Below are 26,554 nucleotides of genomic sequence, written 5' to 3' on the forward strand. Positions count from 1 at the left end.
AACAGAAAAATTTGCATAGACTCTGTTTCTGGTTCATTAAATAAGATTGCCCTTACTTTTATTCCAGCTTTTTCTCACATCTGAAACACACCAAAGTGAATAGAAAACTTCCATTGACTTCATCAGGCTTTGGATCAGGTCTGTTTTGAATCAGTGTCTAAGCATTTTGCATCACTTATTTTAGAGCAAGCTAAGCATCTATTTCTATCTTTTAGATAGTACAAGGACACGTAGCACTCTGTGTGAAGATCACAGTATGATGGGGAGACCAAGCAAACAGTTCTTGTATGCTTTAGCCAAATTCTTACTCTAACAGTTCAACCATGAAGTGGGGCATTCCACCCAGGAAGAGTGTAAATGCAATTTTTCATTATCTAGCATTTCAGGAGAGAAATCCTTCTGTTTGAACTGATGGGTGAACAGATCAGTTTACACTGTGTCTCTGCTGGGGAAACACAAAATAGAAGTCAAACAAGCATGCAGCACTTCAAAGAGGTGCTCATTGCTTTATTTTAGGAACCTGGAAGGGAGGGAGGCAGATTAAACCAGCATGTTTTGTCACATTGCACAGAACACAACATAGTGACATTCTGCAAAGAAATGACAAAATGCCAGGCTCTCTATGGCACTAGAGATCTCTAAAATAATATCCCCAATCTCCAGTTTAAGTGACTGTCAGCCATCTCATGGCCTTACACAGCACCAGAATGAAAAGGCAGATTATTATGAATCTTGTGGAAGTGATAATTACCACAGCAGCAGATGTCAGTCTATCTGTAGCAACACATTGGATCTGAGAGTACCTGCTCTTCTTTTGTTTCTAGGGTGTATTTTTTCCCACTGCAGGAGTAGTGAGAACATATCAGAGACCTGAGGTACCAGAGATTGTGATCTCCAGTAACCAGTTGGCTTCTGTTCCTTCCTCTGGCACTAAGTGGGATTTCATCCTTCTTGTCAAACTTCACCTAATTTATTCTTCTGTTTGCCCTCTAATTTTCCTAACACTACTGAGATAACTGTAACTAAGCAGCTGAGTAAGTATACTTCCATAAGGTTAATGGCAGTGGGAAACCATGAATTAATCAGGGGAAAGAAAAAATAAAAAAATCAGCAAAAGCTGAAGTTGCCAGCAAAGTCACAGCCCTTATCTGCTGAAGAGAAAGGAAATTTCCAAACATGCCTCATGAATATCCAATTTTTCAGCACTGTTCCTTAAAACTCTAGGCACTTTATGTAGCACGTACCATAGGAATTTCTGATACCTTTCAGTGCTACTCTGCAAAATGGGCAGGTGGAAAGTGAAGAGGTGGAAGCACATATTTTAACCTCTAACTCGGGATTTCCTAAATTGCTTAATGACTACACAATGTCCATCTGTTCCTCCATTTCTCAGATTTTCTGTATGAGGAATTCCTCAGCTATTCCACATGATGTAGTGGAGTAAGTGTGCATAAGATTTGAATAAACAACGGACAGAAGTCTGAGCACTTTGCTTACCTCACTGACCAAATCTCCTGCCTTTTTGGCTTGCTGTATGTTAAGACTTCTTTCTGTGATACACCCAGCTCCTTTCATCCATGTCAGATCTGCCCTATATCTGAGCTGTAGAGGAAAATGAAATTTATTGGGATGGGGAACAGAGGTACAATGTTTGCATGTAAGCATACACACATTCTCCAGTTTCAAAGTCACAGTACAAATCAGTGTCCATATGAAATGAGAAATAATGTCAAACTGAAATAGTCTATAAACACTCATACTTTAACAGTTAAGCTAAATATATAATCTTACATCACTCTGAAGACCATAGGCCTTCTTTGCCCATTTGGTCTTCATGTCTTCTGGAACCACTGTGTATTCATGGAGTCTCTTTCTATAATCTAGGTCACTGGCAAGGGCCTGGGCCTTCTTAGCATGTCTCAGGTTTAACATATCCATAGGCAGGTGGAAATGGCTCTTACTCTCCTCAAAATCCTTTTTGTAGGCAACCTACAAACAGAAGGAATGAAAACAAGCCATCTGTATTAGTGTATTGCAAAGCCAAAAGGATCTTAAATTTCTACTCTTGTGGAGAGAGAATCTTCTGTGTTACAGTCCATCTTACCTTTAAACCTACATTTATCTGCTGGAAAGTTTTATGTACAAGTGTTCATACTGGGGTTTAACAGGACATTATGTTCCTGTTCCAAAATAAGGACACCCCCAACCCAAAATTCCCTGTGAGAACAAAATGCTGTGCAGTCATTGCAGATTAACAGGCTGAGGAAGGAAAACAGGTATTGTTAAATGCTTCCAAGAATTTCTTCCAGTGAAAGCAGTAACAGTGGTAGATTGTATATCATTGCTGAAAGATGAACAATTATGAAAAACATCTTTTGAGTAAGAGAAATAAATAACTTACCTCACTGCTCATCTTGGCCACTTGCAGAGAGTGCAAAAGTCTTGAATCTTTGCTCCCAGTTGCTTTTCCTTTTGTTTTTTCATATTCTTCTTTATATTTAACCTGTGAAAAATTTAATTAAAGTCAAAGAGCATTTCCAATTACCCAAGAGATAAATATATTTTTCACTGCTAATTTGGATGGTCAGAATTTACAAGGGCTTAGTTTGATTCTCACTTCGTCACTTCAGGTTGCCCAATTTTCTCAGAAACTCCCAGAAATGCAAAGTTGTTTTCATTTATATTGTCTCTAACATCATTTTTAAGGCTCACTCCTCTGAGGTGGATGTCCTCATAAACTTTAAGTCTTCCAAATAGCTACATTATCTGGTTCTTAAAGCAATCACCTAAAAACCAAACATGGAATTCAAGATTTGATTTTTTTAAATAAATTGGGATTTCAGAATCACCCTCACTGCTGAACACTTTCCAGCTTCAGGAAATGTTTCTTCCTTTTCTGCCCATCTGCCCAAGGTTAAGAATTGTGGAATAAATTGTTTAAAATCTGTTTGGAATTTTTTTTATATACATGTGTTTATGTTAAAGAAGCAGACTAAAGAAATATGCATTCTCTTTGCAGTCAATGATAACAGCATTTTTAGGCTATAAACAATTCAAACCACTGAATTTCACTATGGGAGGTTCAAGCCATTATTATTTTGTAAATTTTGCTTCTTTCTTTAAAAAAAAATTCAGAAAGTGAAGTTTCACAGCAGAGTCTGAGAAGGCTTCCAACTGTTCACCAGCTACTGATAAAGATGAACAGACAAATACAGGACTTAAACATCTGATGAAGTGGGCTAAGCTTTATTTCCCTGTGCTATAGCAACTTATATAAAGAATAATTCCTAGGTAATTAAATATAACATACATCACTGGCAAGATCCCTGGAAGCTTTGGCAGCAAGTAAAGGCAGAGAATCAAGTTTCATTTCAAAGCCCTGGCCCTTACTCTTCTCCCAGCCTTCTTTGTACTTAACCTGAGAGAGAAAAGACAGCAAAATGTCACTAACATAAACATACGGGATCTTCAAATGAACATGAAAATGACCAAGAGCAAACCAAGTATAAATATGCTCAGCCCACAAACTGGAACCTTCTTAAGTCACAGTTCATTATCATTCTGAGCTAATTAATTGGCCAGGATTGATTCAAGAATTCTATTCTTGGAGTTTACAGGCACTTTAAATCCCAGAACATGCAGCAATTTTAAACAGGTGGAGGGGAGGGAGCTTTATTCTAAAGTGCCTGTGGGTATGTCAACATATGTAAATAGTGTGGGTCAGAAGGAGTTGCTCTATGAGGAAGAACAGCTGGTGACTGGAATCAGGCATCACACTACTCATTTCAGGAGTTTTTCCCCTTCCCCAACCAGACTGGAGCTAGTCAGGTCTATTTGCAGCTGCAGTTCTTTATGTGAGCTTCTGGAGAGCATCTTTCAGTCTGGCTTCATGCAAAAGGAATCCAACTCATTTACTCTCAGACCACCTCACTAAGTGAAGCAAAGCTCAGAGAAGCAACCCTTATGACCAGTTTTGCTCCAAAAGCATGCTCATGAGCCACACTATATCACAAACATAGATGAAATGCATAAGAATCACATGCTTACTTCTAAAAGTTAATGGAATTTAAAGTACTAACTGTTTAAGCTCTTTTTCAAGACTTCACTTGAAATGCCATTAGAACAGGATCAAATAGAACTTCATGCATACTGTGTATGCACCCAATGAAGTACCAGGAAGCCCTGATTTCTAAATTTGGTTTTTCATATTTTACTAGTACTGAACAATGACCGTGCATCCCAACACATTATAGACACAAAGAATTTTGCTCCACAACATTCCATCAATGCAGCTCAAATAAAATTTAGGGGAAGAACACAAGGTATGAATATGCCAGGAAAAAAAAAGTGGGGTAATGCCAACTCAAACCCATGAAAAATTATGAAACTAGCTCAAAAATAAAAGTCATATCAGTAATAAGTCTGGATTTTTTTTCTGGTTTTGCATTTATTTATCCTGTTGGGTTTTATTCCCTCCAAAACCATCTACAACAATGGAGGCCTGAAAAATACTTTAACAGTTAAATAAAACAAAGTTTTCCTGCAAGTGCTTGATTTTAACACCCAGGACTTTAAGTAATTTACTACATATTGTCATGAATTATGAATGGCAATGACAGTGGGCTTGATCCAAGTTCGCTGAAGTCACTGTGTTTCTTTGCATTGACTTCATCAGCCTTTGACTTAATAGAACTGTGCAAGTGTAGATTCTTTATAGAAATACCAACTTAGAAGCAGTTAATTTTATGAAGTGAACACTGATTTACTAGACAAATTCATGTCATCTGAAAAGGCCTTGAAAAAAAAGTTTAGTGGTTACACTGTAGTTGAGATTGTGTCACTATCTATTCTAATGATGTTGAGTAAAGGCTGATGATAAATGCTTCCCAAAGCAGTGTCATCATCTTTACATTCATTTCTCTCTACTAACAATATCACGAATACCAATATTTCCACATTGCTTGGCTTACCTCACTGTATAACTCAGCATTAGCTTTTGCCTTGACTAACTGAGGTACGTCCTGAGGTAGAGTGTAATTTGTTTTTGTCTTCTCATACTGGGCTCGGTAGTTCAGCTGCCAGATATTGAAAAAAGCCAACAACAAATTCAATTATTTTTAATTCACAAAAAAATGATGCTATGCTGATTGATTGCTGTTGCATCTCAGGTTAATAATGTCATATATTACAGGTACACTCATGGCTGACATACATATGAGGGCAATAAGGCAATTATAACTTTTACCTAGGTACTAGGAAGTAGAGTAATTATTGTATAAATAGAATAGTTACTGATTGTTTAAAAGTAGAAAATATCTGATTTTAAAAAATGCCTTAACATTTACACATAAAGTAAATGCCTAAAAAAAGCACACTAACACAACTCCAAAATAGAGGAAAATATTGTCTACTGGTATGCAACATTTTTGGAAAGGATTCCATGTAATTTGTACTCTTGTTTTGGTTGTAAATCTCCCAATGAACTATCAACAATAAGAACAGTTAAGTGCTACAAATGCTATGAAATACAATTATCCAGTAATTCTAATAAACAATTATGGCTAATGATGATAAAACTTACATCACTGAGCTGCTGTGCATTTATTTTGGCTTGAGCCATTTGTGGAGTGCTGGCAACAGAGCTGTACTTCAGCTTATCTATGCTTTGCCTGTAGTTTACCTAATTTAAAATAAAATTTGGAAAAAAGATTTAATAAAGGAAGAAATGTTCAGACTGGAACATGAGATGTTGTGTAGACAAAGTTTTGTTAACTAATACTCTTGAAAAATCATTGTTTAAACCTTAATAAATTGAGATGAGGAAAACCAACAGGGTCTCCTGGGTGAGATCTGAGTTAAGGCTCTGAAAATTTCTTAGTGTGAGGTCACAGTTTTTATATCATTTTGAAAATGAACTTCACCCCTTCCCTTAAAAAGCACAAATTCTTAAAAAGATGCAGTGTCAGCTGGTCCCCAACGCATTCCCATCAAACTGATGTCCTTAACCATCACTCAGACTATTTTTATCTTTATCAGACTATGTCTATAAAGGAATATTGTCTATTAAGAGGTCCACCCACTGTAATACTGTGCAGAGCAAATTAACTCTCTTACACTTTCTCTTTACTGAGTTTCCATGTAATAATTAATCACAGAATTTCCTTCAGCAAGAGTTTTGTGTGGATGATAAGAGAACAAAAATAGATATTTATGGTATGAAAGACGGCATTTAAATGTCAGCAATTAATAGGACTGGAGCCCACTAAATTCCAAACACATTAACATGGTAGCAGGAATAATAAGCTATAAAATAAATATCTTAAATCCCCAAATTATGCAAGATAAGAAATCATGAAGAAGCTTTCATTCAAACCTGTCACTGCCAAAGGACTCAGTGCCACACTGCAGGACACAATTATTATTGACTGCAGGCTGTAATTAATATTCACTGTAGTTAATCACCACTTAGCAAACGTTGCAAATCGTATTGCTTAACACTAGTTTAAGAACACTTTTTTCCCGGTAAAGTGGAGGATATTCCTAGAGGCTAAATTATTGAAACCATTTTAACCTTCTTATCTCAGGTATCCTCATGTAAACCTTGTTCTTTCTGTCGTAATAACAAAAAACCCAGGAAAAAAAAAAAGCCTGAATTATCTCACAGGTCCAAAGTCATCAAGGTACTTAAAGCAGTTCATTTACTTCTTTACAGAGACACTTTTACTTCCACAAAAAGGGATTTCTATTTAACTGAAACTGTGCATTTATTGCATCTTGTGATTGCTTGTGTATGAGAAACTTGAATTCTTAAAGAGTTTAAAGAAAGCGTGCTGACTGGCAGTGAGCAGACAAGCCCTGGGACTGTTCCAAGCTGCTGACTGATGGTCATGACTACTGCAACGGACTCACTGTGGCCAATTGATTTACATGCTCCAAAACCAGATGCTGACTATTAATTGTAGAGCCACAGGTAATGCTGAACTGTATAGAGCAGGTAGAACTGATTTGTCCACTTTGGACATGAATTCATGCTTCCTTGGAACTCTTTAAGAATATAACTGCCTCACACACTAAGCAATTAAACAGTGAACTACTTTTTTAAAGCTTTTCCAAAGACAAAGCTGAAATTACTGCTCAAGAAGCAATAGGGAATCTTAGAAGGATATTGAGTGCTTCCTCAAAAACATCAGGGTTCTCAATTCCACCTCTTCATGCTACTTTCTTTTTCTCCTGGAAGAGGTATTTAGGCCCAGATAAACTTCATATAATGTTAACAGCCTTTCTAAGGCATCCTGCCCCTGGTTTCCTGCCATTTTAGTGGAAAGAGAGGTTATGTATATATATTAGGTAGTCAGAAATGCCTTGCAGAGGTACTACTTTCTCCCTGTTAATTTTAGAAGTAATGCCTGGTGACTGTGCTCCTAACTAAGGCACAGGGTAAGTTCCCAATGGTAGATGAGATCAATCAAGTCTTTAATGCTTGTGAGAGGTGGACGTATGGTATCCTCTACAGTCTGACGTCTTCCATTTATCTGTAGAACACAGACAACCACAGCACTACACAAATTTTCTATCTCTCTGGACTCCCACCACTTTTTTGTTTCAACTTTTTAGCTGTTTGCTCCCATGATTAAATCATCATTTGACACATGCAATCTATCACAATCTCTACAGAGAGACGATGAGCCACACCAGTCATAGAAAAAAAACCCAAATTATTTACATCTTTCAAAGGGACCAACTTCCTTGTTGTCTGATATGAAGGAGTAAGAGTAGCTGGGTAATTGTAGTCAACACCGTCATGTTTGTAATCAGATTTATAGGCTATCTGAAACACAGGGAGAACAACAACAAAAAAATCAGTCTTTTTTTTTAAGCTGTCATTTGTTTGAATAATTATCAGTCAAGAGGAAAGGAGGAACAATAATATTAATATTAAATGCAGGAAACAAAGTAAGTTCAATGTCATGAGTGACAAAGAAAATGAAATTATTTGCATAGTTTAGCCACTAATTGATTCTTTTTCAGCTCCTCAATTAATCCAATGCCAACAGTGGGAGCATTAACTTAACTTCCACCTATGACACATCTCTTTTATCTTTCTGCTTAGTTCTCAAGCTTCTTACAGATTTGTAAATAATATACTTGAAGGAATGGTATGTAACGAAATAGCTTCTTGACTAACCCAGTAAATTAAATTGGAATCCAGAAATCTTCATTAAAGACTGTTTTTTCAGCAAAGGTCTGACCCTGGGGGTGGTGGCAAGCAACCTTCAGCATCCTACTGATGTCAAAGGAAACCGAAGGAGCTCAGTATGTCGCCAGATCACTGAATTTGCTTATTTTAACTTCTTCCACACAGCAAGATATAAATCAGTACAAAAGGGTATCCAAAAAGAATTTCCCTTCTTCTCAACATATCTATCCTTCAGATCCCCAGTACAATATGATCTAGTTTTCTATCAACTTAATTCTGCAAAAACTTAAAGACAAAAACCAACTACATAGGTGTGACTAAAAGAGACTTACATTGCTTGCCAGGCTGCCAACTTTCATGGCATGGAGCATTCGCTTGTCCATGCCAATACCTGCATAATGACCTTTCATCTCGTTCTGGTAGGTTTCTTTGTATTTAAGCTGTATAAAAAAGAAAAAATACTCTGAGAAAATATAGTTAGTTTTTCTATGAGTTTCCATGTGTTACAGCAGCGAGACAAATTATGTGGTCTGCTAGTGTTGCAACACTACAGAAACTCCTGAGTCCACAAGAACCTTAGTACTTCAAAAACTAAAAACTAAAACCCTCCATGAGTTTCCTATTTTAAAAGATGTCATTTACATATTCTTCAGATCACCTGGATGCCACATGAAGGAGATACCTTTGCATTCTAGTGCTGCACATTGTTTCATCAGAAATAAATATTAGAACAAAGTTTCAGGGAAACATTATTTGTATGTTAATAAATGAGCACATAATCATCTACCAAAACTGGACTGTTTTCAGCGAGCCCAGCGTAGGGAATTCAGTGACAATATAAATTAACCACTCTATCATCTCACCTGTCTGGTAAAGATTTCTTCCCCTTAGATTTCAGAGAATGATATCAAGCAGTATAAAGCATAATTATACTTCATCATCATGCTACACAAACAGTATTATTATTAATATTGATTGCCTTCACACAGTAAACATGTTCCTCCCTGACATTAACTTTGGTAAAGGGTCTTCTGCCTACCTTTTCAGTCAGGAAATGGACATACACAACAAAATAAGAAATTATTATGGTAGATAACAATAACAACTGCCAACTACTTGTATAGATTAAAAGTTGTCCATTGTAAGTAACCTGTTTTATCACAATAGTTTTTTTCCATAATCCTATATTAAATGAGCCCCACCAATCCAGGAGAGATTAGAATATGTGCTGTACAGCCTGGGTTAAAATCAGTTATAATCAAATTCCCAACACACATTTATCTGAAACACATACACAGCAGCTTCCAGGCTAAGCCACACATGAGGTACTGAAAACTTACATCACTGGTGAATTTTGAGATCTTGCTGGCGTTCTTGAACTGCGGAGTATCACAGTAGTTCATGCTGTAGCCTTTGTTGTTTCCAAGATCCTTCTTATACTCCACCTTAGTGACAAAAATGCACAAGGGAAAGGTATGGTAAAACCTTAACCTGCTCCATCAAGTTCAGCCACACACTTCTTACTAGCCAGACCCACTGTTCAGAGATTTTGATATGTGGTTTTCATCAGATGTCATATGATGAAAATGAATATGAAGATTATTTTCATATTCTCAGTTCTCACTTTATAGGTAAAAGAACTTAAAATCAATTTCAACCATTTGGACCTCAGCAAAGTGTATGAGACTGCCATAGGGAAAATTATTAATAAAAACAGGGATCTACAAAGGAATTTTAAGGTGAGTGTGGAGCAAATGAAAGCAGAAAAAGTGAAGGCTGATTTTCAACAGGAAGGATTGAATAGGGAGAAGTTCAGCAGCAGGAATCTTCCGAATAAGATTAAATTCAGAATTGGCTTAATATTTTTCTTATGTACTTTTGCTCTGAGGTAGGAATGTTCAGGGTGATATTAAAAAGATTAATAGTAATGGGGCTAAATTCTGCAGTGTAGAGGTTAATATACATAGGGAGTAACCATAAACATTTCAGCTATAGGAGCTCATCACCTGGAAAGGCTAAGAAAAACTGTTCATACATAGGCTGACCACAGAAAGATTGCAAGAGACCAAAGTAACAGCCATGAAAAAGACAAAGTCCAAGGCAGGAGAAAGAGGAGACTTTTGAGCAGGCACTGGGAAGTGTGTGTGCTAGGTACCAGGTTGCACCAAGACCTCATGAAGAACTTGCGTCCTTACAGTCATTCCTGTTTAAGGAACATGCCCTCAGCCTGTAACAGCTGCTGTGAAAGACTGTGAGAGATGAAAAGAATTTGGCTTACTTAGTCTAGGAAAACAAAGGCAGAAAGAAGAAAATTATCCGTTTGTAAGCACCTCAGAAAGATAATCATTAAGGGAGAAGAACTTTTTCAACTAAAGGGTAATGCTGGCACAAAACACAATAGTAATAAAGTGGACAGGAATAAATGTAGGCTAGAAATTAGAAGAAGAGGATTATATGATACTGTGCCGAAACAGCAGGAGCCAGAAATCATTGGCCCAGGAGGCCCCTTCCGGTCGTACTTCCAGGGGTTTTTCATTATTGAAGGTTTTATACTTTGACATCTCAAGAGTGTAAGTTTTTAAACTGCCATGGGGAAGCTCTAGAAACTCACACTTATTAATAGCTTTATAGCTGATATGACACTATAAATAAATTAATAATTCAGAATCTACTGAGAATTCCCTAGCAATCTTCCCTTGCCAGCAGAAGAAGAATGCATTATCAGTAACCCACAGTCTTGCACATGATGGAAGAAAACAGAAACCCACAGTAACAGAATGGTACAAATTTTGTCTCTGTTGGTGTTATTTTTTAATGATCAGTAGAATCTTCTTTGAAATGCTCTAAGGTATACACCCAAGTCATCCTTAAGCATTTACGATTATAACTTCACAGCACATTAGCAGCATAATTCAGGCTTTTGGGGGCTTTTTTAGATGTCTATTCTTCATGTGGTCTTAATTAGAATTATTCTTCCAGGTTTAATTTCCCATGCTTTCATACAGATCATTAGAAGTGCCAGATAACAGAACCTAAAGATTTTTTCTTGCAACTTTCTCTGTGCTACACACAGATCATTTTTGCTACATACAGGGCAATAAGAACAACAGCTTTTTATATTTGTAGTCCATACCCATCAGACACAAATGTTTGTATGAGCTGCTCTCAAACTTGTTAACAGATCAATTCAACCCCTTACCTCACTGACAAGCTTGTTAACACTTTGGGCTTGTTTAAGGACTAAGTTGTCTTCAGCCTTTAGGGAGTGAAAGTGAGCTGCACCTTTCATCTTGGAAAGATCTTTCTTGTATTTTATCTGAAAAGAAGTAGGGAAAATTATAAAACAGATGTCTACCTTTTAACCATTGCTATTTAGACTGGCTTCATGAGTTGGGATAAGATTTTTCCTAATCTTGCTTTGATAAGTAAATAGAACTTGCTAGGTTTAAGCACTGTGAGTTGTTACTTCCTGAAATAAAGCACATATAAAATCACAGCCCTAACAATCCTTGTCAAGCCACTTCACTACACAGCATTTCTTTACATCCATTTTTTGTATAGATTGAACAAATGGTTATTGTTCATAGCCTAAACAGATAACTAGCAGATTCTTGGGTATTGGCTGTTTGGAGCTTGTTTGCTCTTTTATTACTGAAGTTAATTCTCAGTACTTTAATTTTAGACTTCTAGACAGAGAATTACAGATAGTCATCAAATGCTCTGGGAACTTTTCCTTTTGTAGAAACAGGCTTTTTAGAAAAGCTGTATTTTTTTGAACTTATAACAGTTTTAAGGGAATTATATTTCTCTACCAAATCAAGATTGAATAAGGGATCTGTTAATTTAATTTAGATACCAGGTTATTGACTTAAATTGGGCTCAGATGCGTGAAAACAGATAATACTTGTATTTGCTTTTTGCCAAAGTCTGTCCAGCAAAAACCCTTTTGGGAATATATTTCAATATTCTTTGCAGACAAAGGACATGCTTATGTTACTGCTTCAAAAATCAGATTCATAATGTACAAACCAAGAAATTATTTTAAATATGCTGATGTGCAAAGGTTTTGGGTTATTTATTGTCCAAGCCTGCACACAGCTTCACAGGCTTTAAAGATATGAAGCAGCTTGATAAGTACTCTAGTGTTCAAATGTTACTGCCATGAACCAACCCTTCTCCTCACCTCAGGTATTACAAATCAATAAGGAAACTACTGGCCATTAGCTTTTGGAAGATCTACAAAACTGCCATATTTATCTGAAAAGGATAAATATTTCATGTTTAGACAGGGCATACTGAATTTGTCATCAAAATAGGGACTGGTAACAGATTTCAGGGGGCTTATAATCTCTGGGTCATAGGCTCACGTAACAGAATATGACTGATCCTTTCACTCTAGTTTACCACTTGTGTCTAGTCCAGGCAAGTACAAGCTGGAAGAGTCAACCATCTATTAGGTCCCCAGTAAAGAGACCAAGCCTGCCAGCACAGATAGCCCCATGTGGGCCTGGTGTTCACACTACAAAGGCTGTCACTCGCAGGAACTCTTCACAGCAGCCACAGGGTAGGGGGACCTACAGAGTGATTCATTTTTTTGTCACTACTAGAAACAGTCTCCTCAAACAGCACTGAGGCTCTTTAATCAATGGGCTGCATGCAACAATTGCACATCACCACCTTTTTTACCAATTCTTTAGATCACCACCTAAAACCTAAAAATCCCCAGCCTAGAAATAAGCTCAGTCTTGTAAAGTGACAGCATAGTTACTCCATGGATTCTTTTCCACCATATGACTTGCATTGTGCTAGAGGCATGATACATCAAAATATCAAAACCAGTTCAGCTCATTCATCCTCCATTTATTCACTACTGGGAATACCACAGTAGTCCACAGGATGATTAAGGCAGTTGAAGGTTTCATTAATAATACAGGTGCAGATTTGCCAGGAGGGTTAACCTAACAGTAGGGATCCCCATTAGTTGCTACATCCATCTCTTCCCTCATGTAAGTTGGAGCTGTGTCCCCTTCTATTAATGGATATTATTAATCCCCTGAGCCATCCTGTTCCCAGCAATGCAGTCAAATGTCATTGCTGTTTACTTCTCAAGTGTAATTTTAGCATTCTCCTCCCAGGCAGTGCTCTGACAAACTGCTGGTTTTAATTGTTTATGAATTGTATTGATTCAGGTTTCATACTTACATCGCTTGCCAATTCATTTGCTTTCTTGGCATTTTGATAAGCTGGAGTGATCATAGCAGGAAAGCTTCCTTTCCCTCTGCGTTCTTCATACTCATCCACATAATCCTGAAGAAAATTCAGAGTGTTTACTCATCATACATGAACAGGTGGGGCCATGGGTGATTTCACAAAGCCCCATAGTTCTTGTTAGTAGGAAAGTTCACTTCATTTTACCTTTTTTTATGAAAAAGGGAATAAAATTACCAACTATAAGAATAAAATCATCCACTAACTATGCCTGTAAAAACTATTTGTGTTGCATTGCAAGTAAAATTTAGGTAGCAATTAGCTGTGGTCAAGATAGTATTCAAGTATATAATGACATACATACTTCTAATTCCACCTCAGTTTTTACAAAGATATCTCCTACCACTTCTCTGCCAGTATGTATGTTTCCCTGGAAAACCATAAAACATATATAATGTTTTGGGCAGCCAGAAGATTTGCTTTAATTTTCCAAGTTTACTGTAGGGTCAGCCTTCTGTGATGCAACAGAAGTGTTTTGGTCACCTCATCACCATTTTGTATATCATAACTGACCAAAAATAACATTTCTCTAGTGCACTGATATATTTGGAAGAGGGATTCATTAATGAAGCAGGAAGATCTAGATATTAAAGTGGTAAACTCCTTACAGAACAAAACCACAGCATTTTAATTTGCTTGATTTAAAAAAATAATAGTTCTGGAATGGATAGTCTTAAATCTATCTACAGATAAGTTTGTGTGTAAATATTGGCAATTTGAAAAGCCTTTTGATAATTTAATAATAAAATACTGGAGCTTTTCTTAAAATGGTCATACACAATGATGATGCCAAAGCTTTATGTGACACAATCTGAGGAGAATATGGTAAGTATTCAAACAAGTAAGACATAGTATAATGTGTCTTCTCTGTAATGTTTTGTCAATCCTTTTTAGTTAAGAGCCAGTTTAAGTAATAAAATAATGTGTGTCATGTCAAAAATGTCATAGAGAGCATGGATAGAAAGGACTGTAAGTATTTGGGGTATCTCGCTTGTGACTTCTCAATGCAAAACAATCGTAGGTCATTTTGTGCACCATCAATGTCACATTATAGGATAGGTCACATCATAAGGTTGTGAACAATATAATGTAATTATAATTGTTGTATCTGTTCTATAAACAAGCATAAAAAATCTTTAATCAGCTAAGTTATTTCTTTAAAAATGTCATTCATGAGTTGGAATTCTTCAGACTAACTGGCCATTTTCTTTTTCTACTTAAATCATTTCTAGTGTTGCTCATATTAAAAATCAATGTTTTCAAAGTTCCAGATAATTAATTTTAGCTACTTCTAAGATTTTAAAACATGAACAAAACAGGTGTTCAGCACATAGGGTTTACAGTAGGATTCCTTTAAATTGTGTCTTGTTATATATTTAACTGTATGATGTACCCTCATGATCTCAACAGTTAGAAATCTAATCCCTTTACCCATGTTAAGTCACGCTTCAGTCAGAAAGCTCCATTAATTTTAGCAGCTCTATTTTATTTGAATAAAAATATCAGAATCCAATCTATGAAGATTAAAACTCAAATTAAATTTGGAGTCTGACTGAAGTTTCAAAGATACTTTCAAAGAAAAAAACTTAAATTAATTCTAAAGATAGCAGAATTTCAATGTTTGAAAATGCAATTAGCACTTTTTCAAACTCATTTTATTTGTTTATTCTTACTAAAACTTGTAGTAGTTCAAAAGACAGAAACTAATTGAAGGCTTCAATGCCACATATTCAAATCTCATATTATTCAGGGATGATTTGCTTTTCATAAACTACAAGATGTTCGTTTGGACAGAAGAAAGGAAGAAACGCAAAAGTCCCAAATGTCTTAGGACAATATATTCCCTGTTCCTTCATTGCTCCAAAGTATATGGGTCTCATGAGGAGCTAGGATGAAAAACCCAAGATTAACCATACAGTTTTACTTACACAAAACCACTATTCAATTCCTTTCAAACTCCCTTTAGCTGTATTCAGTTCTATTTAGCTGTATTATTTCCCTAACTTAATTGGAATAGAACTCTGGATGTATTTTGTGAGACAACAAAATAATTGCATTCCCTTAAAAATGAAATAAGAGCAAAACGAATGCCACAGACCAAAACAGAACTAAAACCTGATTGGTTCCACAAATGCAGAACTACAACTTGTCAAACTTACAATACCACTTTTGTAGAAAAGCTGAAATCTAAGAGATTGCGTGTGATCTTAAGTTCCACTTGTACATATTTAGAGCTGCAAAGCTTCTAAGAGTTCTAAAAATACTGTCTGGGAAAAGATGTGTAACTATCCACTAATTTTCTACCATTTTGCAGCCCTTTCAGTTTTTCTCCTAGCTGAATTTTCTTTCCTATGGAATGGGAAAATGTCTGCAAGTAAACACATATCAGGGTGATACGTGACAGCACCACAGCAGAAATGCATAGTGCATACATGTAGACAGTAAAACTTGCCAAGGTAAAGCTTAGCTACTGGAATGACCCTATCATACGGATCACGCAGTGACTGTGCCTGTACTCTGTAGTCTCATCTTGTAAGTGCCAGTGCCAAACATACTATACACATTCAGAGCATGGTGCTGTTGCACACCATCGTTTCCTTTGAGACCTTTCTTTCTCATCCAGGAAAGCAAAGTGAAAATAGGTCTTACTGCAGTTTCTAAAGTCTTGAGCAATCAGCCACTGTAAAGATCAACATCAGTACCTCAACCTCAGATGTTGCATACCTGGCCATATTGATCAACATTTTCTCTTGAAAAACTAACATTTGCTCCAACTGTATGGCTGGCTTTTCCCTTGATCTCTTTTTCATAACTTTGATGATACTTTACCTAACAGGAAAAAAAGAAAAAGAGAAGAATCATCTGAATGGGTTTAGTCTGGCACACAGATGCTACACAATAAATAATAATCAATTACATGCCCATGTTGACAGTAAAAATGGTCAAAATGTCCATTGACACTAACCTACAGAAGTCAAATATGCCACTTGAAGATATAAAACCAAAAATGGTGGTGTAGTTTTCAATAACACATTAGGAACAGTGCATTATTGTCAGTTGGACCCACACTGTAGTTCAGCTTGTTCAGTACTGCCTGCATGTCAGCGGTTCATCCCTGCTACTCCAGCAGGTTAAAAAATACAACTGATTGTAACATAAATTCATGGTTACCACAAAGCACTCTTTTTTTTAACCACAGGGTCATCTGAATGCCATTAATAAATGGGCTTGTTTCTGAAAAATGCTGATATCCCCAATGATCAAGGGAATTTTAGGCAATGAACCTTCAAGTTGAGACCAAGAATTACACTACTTCGCTGAAGTCAAAATGCCTATAACCTGATGCTGCCCTTTCATCACCATGTGTGTTTGCTGACACAAATGAAGGGTTTTCCACAGATCAAAGGCAAACAAAAACATTTAAATGCTTTAGTCTGTTGCTTTTGCCTTCAAAATTACAGATCTCTTATTTTCCTCAATGACTCTTAATAATGTTTTAAATTCAGTTCCATCTAGTTAGCACAATATGTTATCTTCTCCAACAAAAAGAGCTTTTCTTTCAGTCTCTAATGACAAAACACAATTAACTCTACATTTGAAGCAATACTGATGTCCTGTTGCAGTGATTTTTAAAGAATAGAGGGGTAGCAGAGGTTTTTTTAATGTCTGAAGAGGAAAAGGAAGCCAATAAAGATCAGTACACTAAGCAGTTTCAACAAAAACAAAATGTAGGGAGAGTAAAATGACTGGAACAGAAAGCTTTATTTTATAAATCTATACCTATGTTAAATAAATGCATGTGTTTGTGTATGATTTTTATATATAACTGCTGTTCAAGAAACTACTTTCATAAAAGCTTCATCCTGCAACAGCACAACAGAAGGACTCACTGGGAGCTTGGAAAGTTGTGGCAAAGCAGAGCTCTGCAAACACAGTCCTCTCCCAATACAAGGCCACCCAGAAATACTGTGGCTGTGTAAATTACAGTAGCACTTCAGCCCTTCTAACTCATACTGAGTTGGGCAGAATGAAAGACCTCCAGCTGACTCCTTGTTGTCTTCCTTCTCACTTTATGCAACAGGGGCTGGGTAAAGGGGATGCTTTTGCCCACAAAAATTCAGTGTTGATTCACAAATAAAACACCCAATTTTCTCCTTGTGCATAAAACTCAAATTTGTCCCTGCAAAAGTCAACCAATTGAAAATCTGTGTATGAAGTTCACTGCTAGCATAATTCCACCATGCTCATCGAATTTCTGCCAGTAAACATTTTAATCCAAAATTTGTGTAAGAATTAATTATTTTGTTCCCAAAACCAAACTTTGCTTTGGACACTTACATCACTGGCCAATTCATTCGCTCTCTTGGCTATTTGATAAGCTGGAGTGATCATAGCAGGAAAGCTGCCTTTTCTTTTCTGTTCTTCAAAGTCTTCTGTGTATCTCAACTATAAAAACCCAAGATAGTTGATGAGCAATTAGATCAAACGTATGTTGATTGCACACATAATCAGTTCTTAAATTTGCAAAGTCAGGCATTTGATGGCTGTCATCTGCCAAAAGGAAGATGAACCACAAAGTCTGAATTTTTACAATGTAGACCTCAACTATGTTATGATGTATCTTCTGTAGACTTCAACTATGTTATGATGTATCTTCTGCAGGACCTCTGTGTCTCATTCAGGGTATAGGATAGATCCTAGTTGTTTAAAGAAAATACTAAAATTGCCTGCAAGATGCCTGTTCTATATTAGTCAGGTAATTTCCTTCTTTACTTTGCATGGTACCCAAATGTCTTCAGTTCTGACAGTAAGTCCCTAAAATACTGAAAGTATTGAATACTCAATGGTAAAATGTATCAAGAATATTTCCAGGCAATACACATTTCAAGAGTCTGCCTTTCAAATATTCATTTTATACTTTTCTTTATGTTCATATTTGTAAATGTTTTATAAGTGTTCTAAGAGTCACTTGTGAAGTCAAAACCACATCAACCTATCTTGTTTTACTTACATCACTTGAAAGTTGTCCTCCAGCCTTTGCATGAAGTATATCTGGAGTGTCTACAACAGACGTGAACTTCGAAACTCTCTCTTCATGTCCCCGCTTATATTCTACCTGAGGGACAAAGCATATAAAATACATGTTACAAACAATAGCAGCAGGTATGCAGTTTCTATCAGAAGCCTTCAAGAGAAAATGAGCAACAGTAATCATGATTTAAGGCCTGATTTCCTTAAAGCAAATGCCAGAAGCAGACAGTAATTTTGAAATTAGACTAGATTCATGTGAGCCGTACATTTGATTAAAATATTGAGAATAGTGATTAATGACCCAAAACACTAAGATCATGCCACAATGATAATGCAATGTTTGCAGAAACAATTAAATACTTTAAAATCATTTCTACAGAATTTATTTTTACTTGATCTTTTTCAGTTAACTTCTTGGGTTTTTATACAAGCCATTTTCTCTGCATTTATCTGGTGTATGAATTAAATCAAATATCACTGTATTTTAATCAGTGTTGTGCTACTTAACTTCAAATAATGAAGAAAAACATTGGATGTAAATAAATAGATAAATAAATCCATAAAGTGGAAATAAACATTCACAATTTCTTTCAGGTCGTGATAAATCACAGCACAAGTTGCTACGGGTTTCAGAAAATATCTATATTGCCATGTAAGTTTGTCTTTCCAAGCCAAATAGTTTGCTAACTCTGTTCCCTGCATCATGACAAAGTTTCCCCATTTTGCAGAATTAAGAGTACAACAAATAGCCCTCATAGAACTCAACTGTCTAAAGTGAATGGCCTAAACACAGGGTTCTCCAAATTCAGAAGTCTAACATACAATTAAAAAACTGTGACTTACGTTACTGCTTAGTTGGGTGGCTCTCTTAGCAACCTGATAAGCTGGTGTGATCATAGCAGGGAAGCTGCCTTTGCCTCTCCGTGGCTCATATTCTTCTGTATATTGAAACTAGAAAATGAACATTTTTCATTCTGTTACAGAAGAACCCACTGTAGTTTAATGTTATTCCTCCTGTAATCCCTGCTTCCTAAAGGTGTGTATCACTTTATTGAAAAGTAAACAAATTAAAGAAAATACACTTTATACACTTTTTAGGTAGAAATATTTCCTACATACAACAGAAAACATTCCTTGTTAAGATCAATACCCACTGTTAATTGGCTATGTTGACTGAGTCACTAACTCCTTGTATGGACACAGACAATCAGTCCTAATTCAGGAGTGAATTTTCATCAATCATGGAAATACAGTCAGTGAAAGGTTTACTCTATGGAAAATAAAACATGTTTTCCATCATGAGTTCTGTTCTACTGAGGGAAACACCACTGCCTGCTAGATCAGAATATAATCAAGGTGAACTCAGATATCATTGGTCAGTAGTTGAAGTGCTTCTCAATTACAGAAGTATACAAACATAGGATTTCAAGGTTGGGCAATAGCATTGCTGTATGACTTTAATCATTTGCACAGTTAAATATTGTTACTGACAGAAGGAAATGTGTCAGTCTCTCCTTTGGTAACATCCTACCAAAGGTTGGCCATGATGCACTGGAAAGTCTTCAAAATACAATAGCTCATGAAAATAAAGTTATTCCAAACATTAGCCCACTTACATCACTCAGAGTCTTCTGTGCCTGTGTTATTCTGACCATCTCAGGATCTGGGATGGTTCCTGAGTACCACGATCTTCCCTCCTGATAGGCAGCATAGTAAGCATTCTAGAAAACAAAAAATTAAGTAACTACCAATCTTCACCTGAAAAAAGAAACACACACACAAAATGTGGTAGAAGTCAAATCTATTCTCTGCAGACACACAGAACAAGGCCTACACTCCACATCCCTTCAGAATACCAGGGCAGAGCTTGTATAACAAGAACTGACATCAAGATGCCAGGATCTGGGATTCTGGAGTGAGACTCAAATAATTCCCACTGGGAATCTGACCATGTATTGAAGCTTCATTTTCAGTAGAAAGAAGACACAGTGAGTTATGACTGTACATGCAGTGGACCAAACAGCTAACTGTATAGATACACCTTCCTCATCTGATGGTTAATCAAGGTACACTACCTTGAAAAGTTTAGCCAAATGACAAGCTATGGCTTTTTTAGCACTGCAATGCTGTCAGGAAAACCCCAACAATCAGACCGCCAAGGCTAGTCCTTGGTCTGCTGCAGACTAGTGGCCTGGAGACTTCAGCAATATTTCTTACCTGGGTAGCCAATTGTTGGGCTTTATAGGCAGCTTCAATTTCTCTGGACCTTACATCCCATTGAAATACTGATTTGATTTGTTCACCCTCTTCTTGATATTTTATCTATAAAAAAATGGACTTGGTATTAATAGTTCGTTAGTGCAGACTCACACACACCCCTCTTAGGGGAGGAACAAGGAGACAAACAAGGTAAAAAGAATCTCTTAGTCCACAGTGATACAGAGTCTGCATGAACTGCAGCAACAAAAGGAGATGAATCCAAGACATAACCAGTGCAATTCTCACCATCACTAATTCACTTCAGTGCCTGCTAGTTTTTGCTGCACCTTAAACCAATCTAAAAGAAGGCTACTTCCAAACACACCTCTGGCCCTACTAGGTGATAGTCCTTCTTGTCTATCACACAGACATCATCAGACAGGCAGCTGTGAGGTAAATTAGATCAGGAAATTAGTAGGTAGGCTTTTGTTGTGTTATCTTTCAGCTACGTCAGTTCCTTCATCTGCTTCATTCCAAAAGCATCAATACTAACACAAGAGGAGCAGTGTGGCTGCACAGAACTAATTCTCTGGGTGGCAGCATCAACACAACCCAGTTTAAGATGATTTACACATAATGCTTACCTGTGTCTGTGTGTTAGATCTCCAACTGCTATAGAATAGCCTGGGTTTTGGTGCCAAATAATAATTCCACCCTGAAGACACATTTATGTATGATATGAATGCAAAAACCAAGGGACTATGGGAAGCAAACCTGATCCACAAATTCTCTGCAGCCCACAAGAAAATACAAACCCCTTTCTGAGAGCCAGCATCTTTTCCTCCTTCTCCCTCTTTATAGCAACACCATGCTATTATGTACAAAAAGGACACACAGCCCATAGCTCTATGCCATGCAAAGATGACATAAGTACTACCTCCACACCACCCATTCTTGGCAAAGGTGTTTTCATGGAAGAGAAGATTGCATTTATCCCTAAGGTTAAAGTTCACACCCAGCTTCTGCCTAAAATTTCTGCTGTTATTGGAGCTGTTCATCTGTAAAGGAGGAGCATGTTAGACCTGAAATCTGGAATGAAGTTCTGAAAGAATAATTCAGTCTTTAGATACCACCTTTGGGGGAAATAATCTATGAGGATTAAATCCCTAAGAAATTTTAATCAGAACATATCGGTGAAGCATTAGATGAAACAACTATTATCTGGTGGGAAATATTCTCCTATTTCCCTATACAGTGTCCACAAAACATGACTGTGTAAATGTAAATTACTATTACCTTTAGTCCAGTACTTTCCTACTGTTACTTTTATTGTGACAGCATACAGAAATCCAACTGAAATCACAGCTCTGTTCTACAACTCACTCTACAAATGCAAAAAATAACATTCCCTCTCCTGAAGACTACAAAATCTAAACTGATTGGACAGAAAAATCCCCGAGCATGTGTATCGTTATTCCCATTTAATAAATTAAGTACAGAGGCACACAGAGATGAATGGTTTGTCTGCTTACATAGAAATTCTGTGTAAAGAGAGTGAGCTGAATTTTTATCTCTGCATTCGAGTCAGTGTCTCAACATGACTTGTATGAAAACATCATGTTAGGGCTGAAAAAACATGTTTTATTTTCTGCGTAAGACAAAAATCTCACTTTATAAAACCCAACAAACTAACAATTGAAACTTTTTCCCACGTAAGCATTATTTTATACATTTACCAATGAAAAAGTTTTCTTGCACTCAAAATTTCCACAGAAGTTCTCCCTTTAAGTATTGCAAAATCAGCTTCTTTACTACCCGTAGCAATTTTCTCTCTGGAGCAGAACCTCATTATGTGATTGAAAAGGACAGAAGGTGCTTTAGGTGTAAAAAACAAGGGAAAGTGATCTTCGAGCTATAATTTGTCTGGAGTGTATATTCACATGCACGGGAAGTATCAGAGTCTAATATCACTCCCTAAAACCAGAAATAGAACCTGCAGTAATCCCAAACTCATTCCTGACCAGATCTGTCACACACAGTTTAAAGTAAGTGTGATAGGCAGTAACTATTCCAGCAGCGACTATGATGCTGCAAAAACTGATGCATAAGAATACTGTATGAGCATGATAAAAGATACAGTGCCTGATAAAGGCTATTAATGTACATTAAATTTCTACAGAAAGTACAGAACTTGAATACACTATAATCTAAGGAATACAACTTCTTTTTATTTTAATGATGGCTAATCACATTGAAACACATTGGGGTTTAGTCATGCAATGAATAGTACTATTTTAGAGTATCAAAAGACATGACATTCAAGGAAACAACATTACAAATGGAAGCAAGATAGCTATCAATTCTTGGCTGTTTATGTGTTTCTCATTTAAATGAATCCTTAAAATGCAAGTTTGAAAGAAGTGCATGTGGAGGAAAACAATGCAAGGCAGAAAAGAATGGTATGTGAAAAGAAAGAAGACTTTGAGCACCCCTAGAGGTTTCCAGGGGCACAGCAGCCTTTTAGAGGCTGGATGCAGTTAATAGGGTATGGAAAGCTAGTCCATCCCGAACGCTTTAGCACATTTTCAGCAGAACCATGCTAAGCTCTCTGGCCTTCATGCTTTCCCACAACAGGAAATATCATCCCAGGTTTGTCAGAAATACTTGACAAAGTATTCACGAGCACTTTTGCCTACATCCTACTGAGATGGAATTTACTTTTTGTTTCATGTCCTTCGGTATCAGTTTCAGAACGGATCATAAAGCAAGTAGGTCATTCTTGTTTCAAATGGCTGTGTAACCCCCCCACGATTTAGTTACTAAGTCTGCATAGCTCTGGGCAGTATTTCCTGCAGTTAATATGAACAATTCATCCATGTAGATTATCGGGTATGGCGGGTGAGAAACTGCTATCCATTTTTCTTTCTGAAAGTAGAAGCACATTCAGATCTAACCTTTCTGTCCTATGAGTGAATGCATTTTTAAAATTACAATTCAAACCCAGGCTGAGATCTTACTGCTTGTTCTAAAAGAATACAGGAGGGTAAGTAAGGAATACATATCTTCACTATGTAGAGAATACATTTCAAAACCAGGATATGAATATGATATCAAAATGTGAAACAAAGCTAAATACACTTGGCCCTCAAGCTTCTTACCTCACTTACCACTTCCGACAGTTTTTTTGCATTTATGTTTATTGGTGTCTCAAATACACTTGTGAACGTATTGTTTTTTGGATTATGTCTAAAAAAAAAGAAAGGGTAAAAGGATATTAGGAATGTACCAGACAGCCCACCAGAGCAGTTCTTTAACGCTCAAAAACACAATACCAGCCTCCACCCCTCTATACATAACTTTTCCCCCACTCACACAGAGATCTCAGATTACATTCAAGTTCGTGCTATATGGAGTAGGTGCCTAGAGCAAAATTAATTTTAATGATCGTCATATCAATGCTGTGTTTCTAATAACAAAAGAGAATAATAGAATAAAAAACAACTGTCATCTCTCCTTTTTCTGCTGACAAATTTGACAGGAATTGATCATTATGAAATAAAAACTTCCTAGAACAAACCAACTCCAAAATCTGCATTTTATACATTTTCCTGATGATTAGCTCAACCTTGTTAACTCTTAACCACTGATTTGAAAAACACTGAATTTTATGGTTGGGTTTATTTTCTTCCCACAATATTAATTTTGTATCTTTTAACACACTGGACAAAATGAGGGAGTGTTATATAGAAGAGTTTACCATCATTTCTGAATCACGTAAATCCAAAGATATGTACAAAGGCACTAGCAGTACATAATTTGACATCACACATGGGACTGGGTTGAGTCCAAACAGTGATCTTCTATAACATTAAAATGACTTGGCATTTTAAAACTTTGCTTTAAAAAAAAAGGAAAAGAAACACACTTACGCTTGACAGTATGGCTTTTTCTCATGGCTAACAAAGTTGTTTACTGTTAACATCATCTTGCACACTTCGCAGTGAAAACAGGCTTTATGCCATGTCTGGAAATACCACAAAACATAAACCAAACAAACATGATTTGGTTTTCATTATAATTCTGATGAGTTTTAAATCTCAATATTGATCCTTAACATTCAGGAATTTAAAGAATTCTTCAAATACATGTCTATTACTAACTCGTTTCAGTTCCAAACCCAGATATAAATAAGGAATTTTTGGAACTAGGAGATTTGCACCATGTTAAAAGTGCCAATCTATACATTTATTATAGTTAAAAATAATAAAGAAAGACAACTGACCTGATCTATACAGTTAATCTTCTCAGCAGGGTAAACCCCATAGCCACATCTAGCACACGGCTGCACATTCATCTTGAAATCCACAGAGTGAAAAATATATATAGGTTTATACAAAAGGTTCAAAGAATATGAAAGTGACTTTTTGGCCTGTGCAAAGCACACTCTAGACACTCCAGTCAAGGCCTTTTGCTGTGGTCAATGGCTCCCATTAAAGCTCTGAACTGAAGTCTGTTGCTCCGTTTGCTGACCTTCTGTTTCAAAGTCAGCTGCAGGCTGGCTTTTAAAGCTGCCAGTTAGTAAGAGTGGTTATTTTGGCAACTGTGTCAGTGCGTAGGGGAGGGCAGCAATAGCCTTCTCTAAATAGAAGAATGAACTCACAGAAACGAATCATGTCCATGTGAACGACAGAGTCAGATCATTTAGTATTTCAGTTTTGCTGTAAAGCCAGTTGTCATAAGCCCAGGATGAAAAGTACATACAGCAGCAGCAGCAATTTATCATAGGCTCTTCTCACCCTGATATACAGCAACTGACCTCATGGCGGACTACTCTGTGTTTAGGAACTGCTTCATATTCAAAGGAGTTATCGCCAGAGACACAGGCTGGAGATGAGTTTGGAGTTTCCTGGCCTTTCACTGGATCTAGAAGAGGTACAACTGCCATTGTGTCAGCCAAATCATTCTTTTTTCCCTTTGGTGCCTGCTCAGTTTCACCTGGTATGAGGGCAGCAGAGCACAGGAGGCTTATTTCTCACATATTTCTGTTTCATCAACTCCATCTCCAGGTGTAGGACAATGCCCACGACAGAATGAAATGGGCTGAGCCTCTTATCTCAACGAGTCCTAAGCATGATGGGCACAAATCCAAACATGTATCTCCTACAGGAAAAATTTCAGAAAGGAACCCTTTACTTTTGAATAGAAAGAGCAAAGCACTAAGAGTGTTCACAAAGAGTAGGTTGGCATATAAAAATTCCTTAGCCAAATAACACTAAGGAATTATTATGAGTGGTACTAGGATTCAAGCAAGTTATTAGGGTTGCCAAGTCTGCTCTGAACAAAAGAAGCTATGAAATTCTACTGGCCACAAATCATCAGGATTTGAGATTTACATACCAGATAATCATACCTCCAGATGCAGGGCTCCATAACCCTAGGACACAGCTAAGCATTATCTCAATCCAAGTAAAAGTCTACTTAGTCACCCATGCATCTGCAGCGCTTCCTGTGCCTGCAGCAGTCCTGGGATATTGCTAAGCACTTTTCTGTAAATTACAAAGAATTCAATTAAAATTATTCCTAGTTAAACATCTTGTGTATCCTTAGAGAGCCTCCTATTCATCTCTCTATGGAGATATGCAGTTCTGCTTAATTTATTATTGCTACTTTTACTGAATGCTGACAATGTACTGGCACAACGTACTGTCAGCAACTGGTGTGCTGAAAATAGACTCTCTAATCTGAAGAGCAATGGGTATGGCACAAAGTCCTGAAAACACTTGAAGCCCTTTAAAGTAATTAACTTCTATCAATAGATAAAGAGAAACAGTTTCATTTAAGAAACAAAAATGTTCACAG

General features: G+C 36.8%; 1 protein-coding gene across 1 annotated transcript in view; it reads right to left on the bottom strand.

Annotated features, from left to right (window-relative positions):
• NRAP (nebulin related anchoring protein) overlaps window positions 1–25,214 on the bottom strand; it is a 50,387-nt gene extending 25,173 nt beyond the window's left edge. Inside the window, exons 1-20 of the mRNA XM_084265004.1 lie at window positions 24,978–25,214; window positions 24,625–24,719; window positions 23,854–23,941; window positions 20,714–20,818; window positions 20,113–20,217; window positions 19,340–19,447; window positions 18,477–18,581; window positions 17,804–17,911; window positions 16,190–16,294; window positions 13,400–13,504; window positions 11,397–11,513; window positions 9,538–9,642; window positions 8,530–8,637; window positions 7,724–7,828; window positions 5,582–5,680; window positions 4,971–5,075; window positions 3,311–3,418; window positions 2,402–2,503; window positions 1,792–1,989; window positions 1,498–1,602 (exon numbers count right to left, since the gene is read on the bottom strand). Coding sequence (XP_084121130.1) covers window positions 1,498–1,602; window positions 1,792–1,989; window positions 2,402–2,503; window positions 3,311–3,418; window positions 4,971–5,075; window positions 5,582–5,680; window positions 7,724–7,828; window positions 8,530–8,637; window positions 9,538–9,642; window positions 11,397–11,513; window positions 13,400–13,504; window positions 16,190–16,294; window positions 17,804–17,911; window positions 18,477–18,581; window positions 19,340–19,447; window positions 20,113–20,217; window positions 20,714–20,818; window positions 23,854–23,941; window positions 24,625–24,719; window positions 24,978–25,049 — 2,148 coding nt within the window. The 5' untranslated portion in view covers window positions 25,050–25,214. The remainder of the gene's footprint in view (window positions 1–1,497; window positions 1,603–1,791; window positions 1,990–2,401; window positions 2,504–3,310; window positions 3,419–4,970; window positions 5,076–5,581; window positions 5,681–7,723; window positions 7,829–8,529; window positions 8,638–9,537; window positions 9,643–11,396; window positions 11,514–13,399; window positions 13,505–16,189; window positions 16,295–17,803; window positions 17,912–18,476; window positions 18,582–19,339; window positions 19,448–20,112; window positions 20,218–20,713; window positions 20,819–23,853; window positions 23,942–24,624; window positions 24,720–24,977) is intronic.
• Between the last annotated feature and the right edge of the window lie 1,340 nt (window positions 25,215–26,554).

Source organism: Gallinula chloropus (assembly GCF_964237585.1).
Source record: "Gallinula chloropus genome assembly, chromosome: 5".
Lineage (NCBI taxonomy): Eukaryota > Metazoa > Chordata > Aves > Gruiformes > Rallidae > Gallinula > Gallinula chloropus.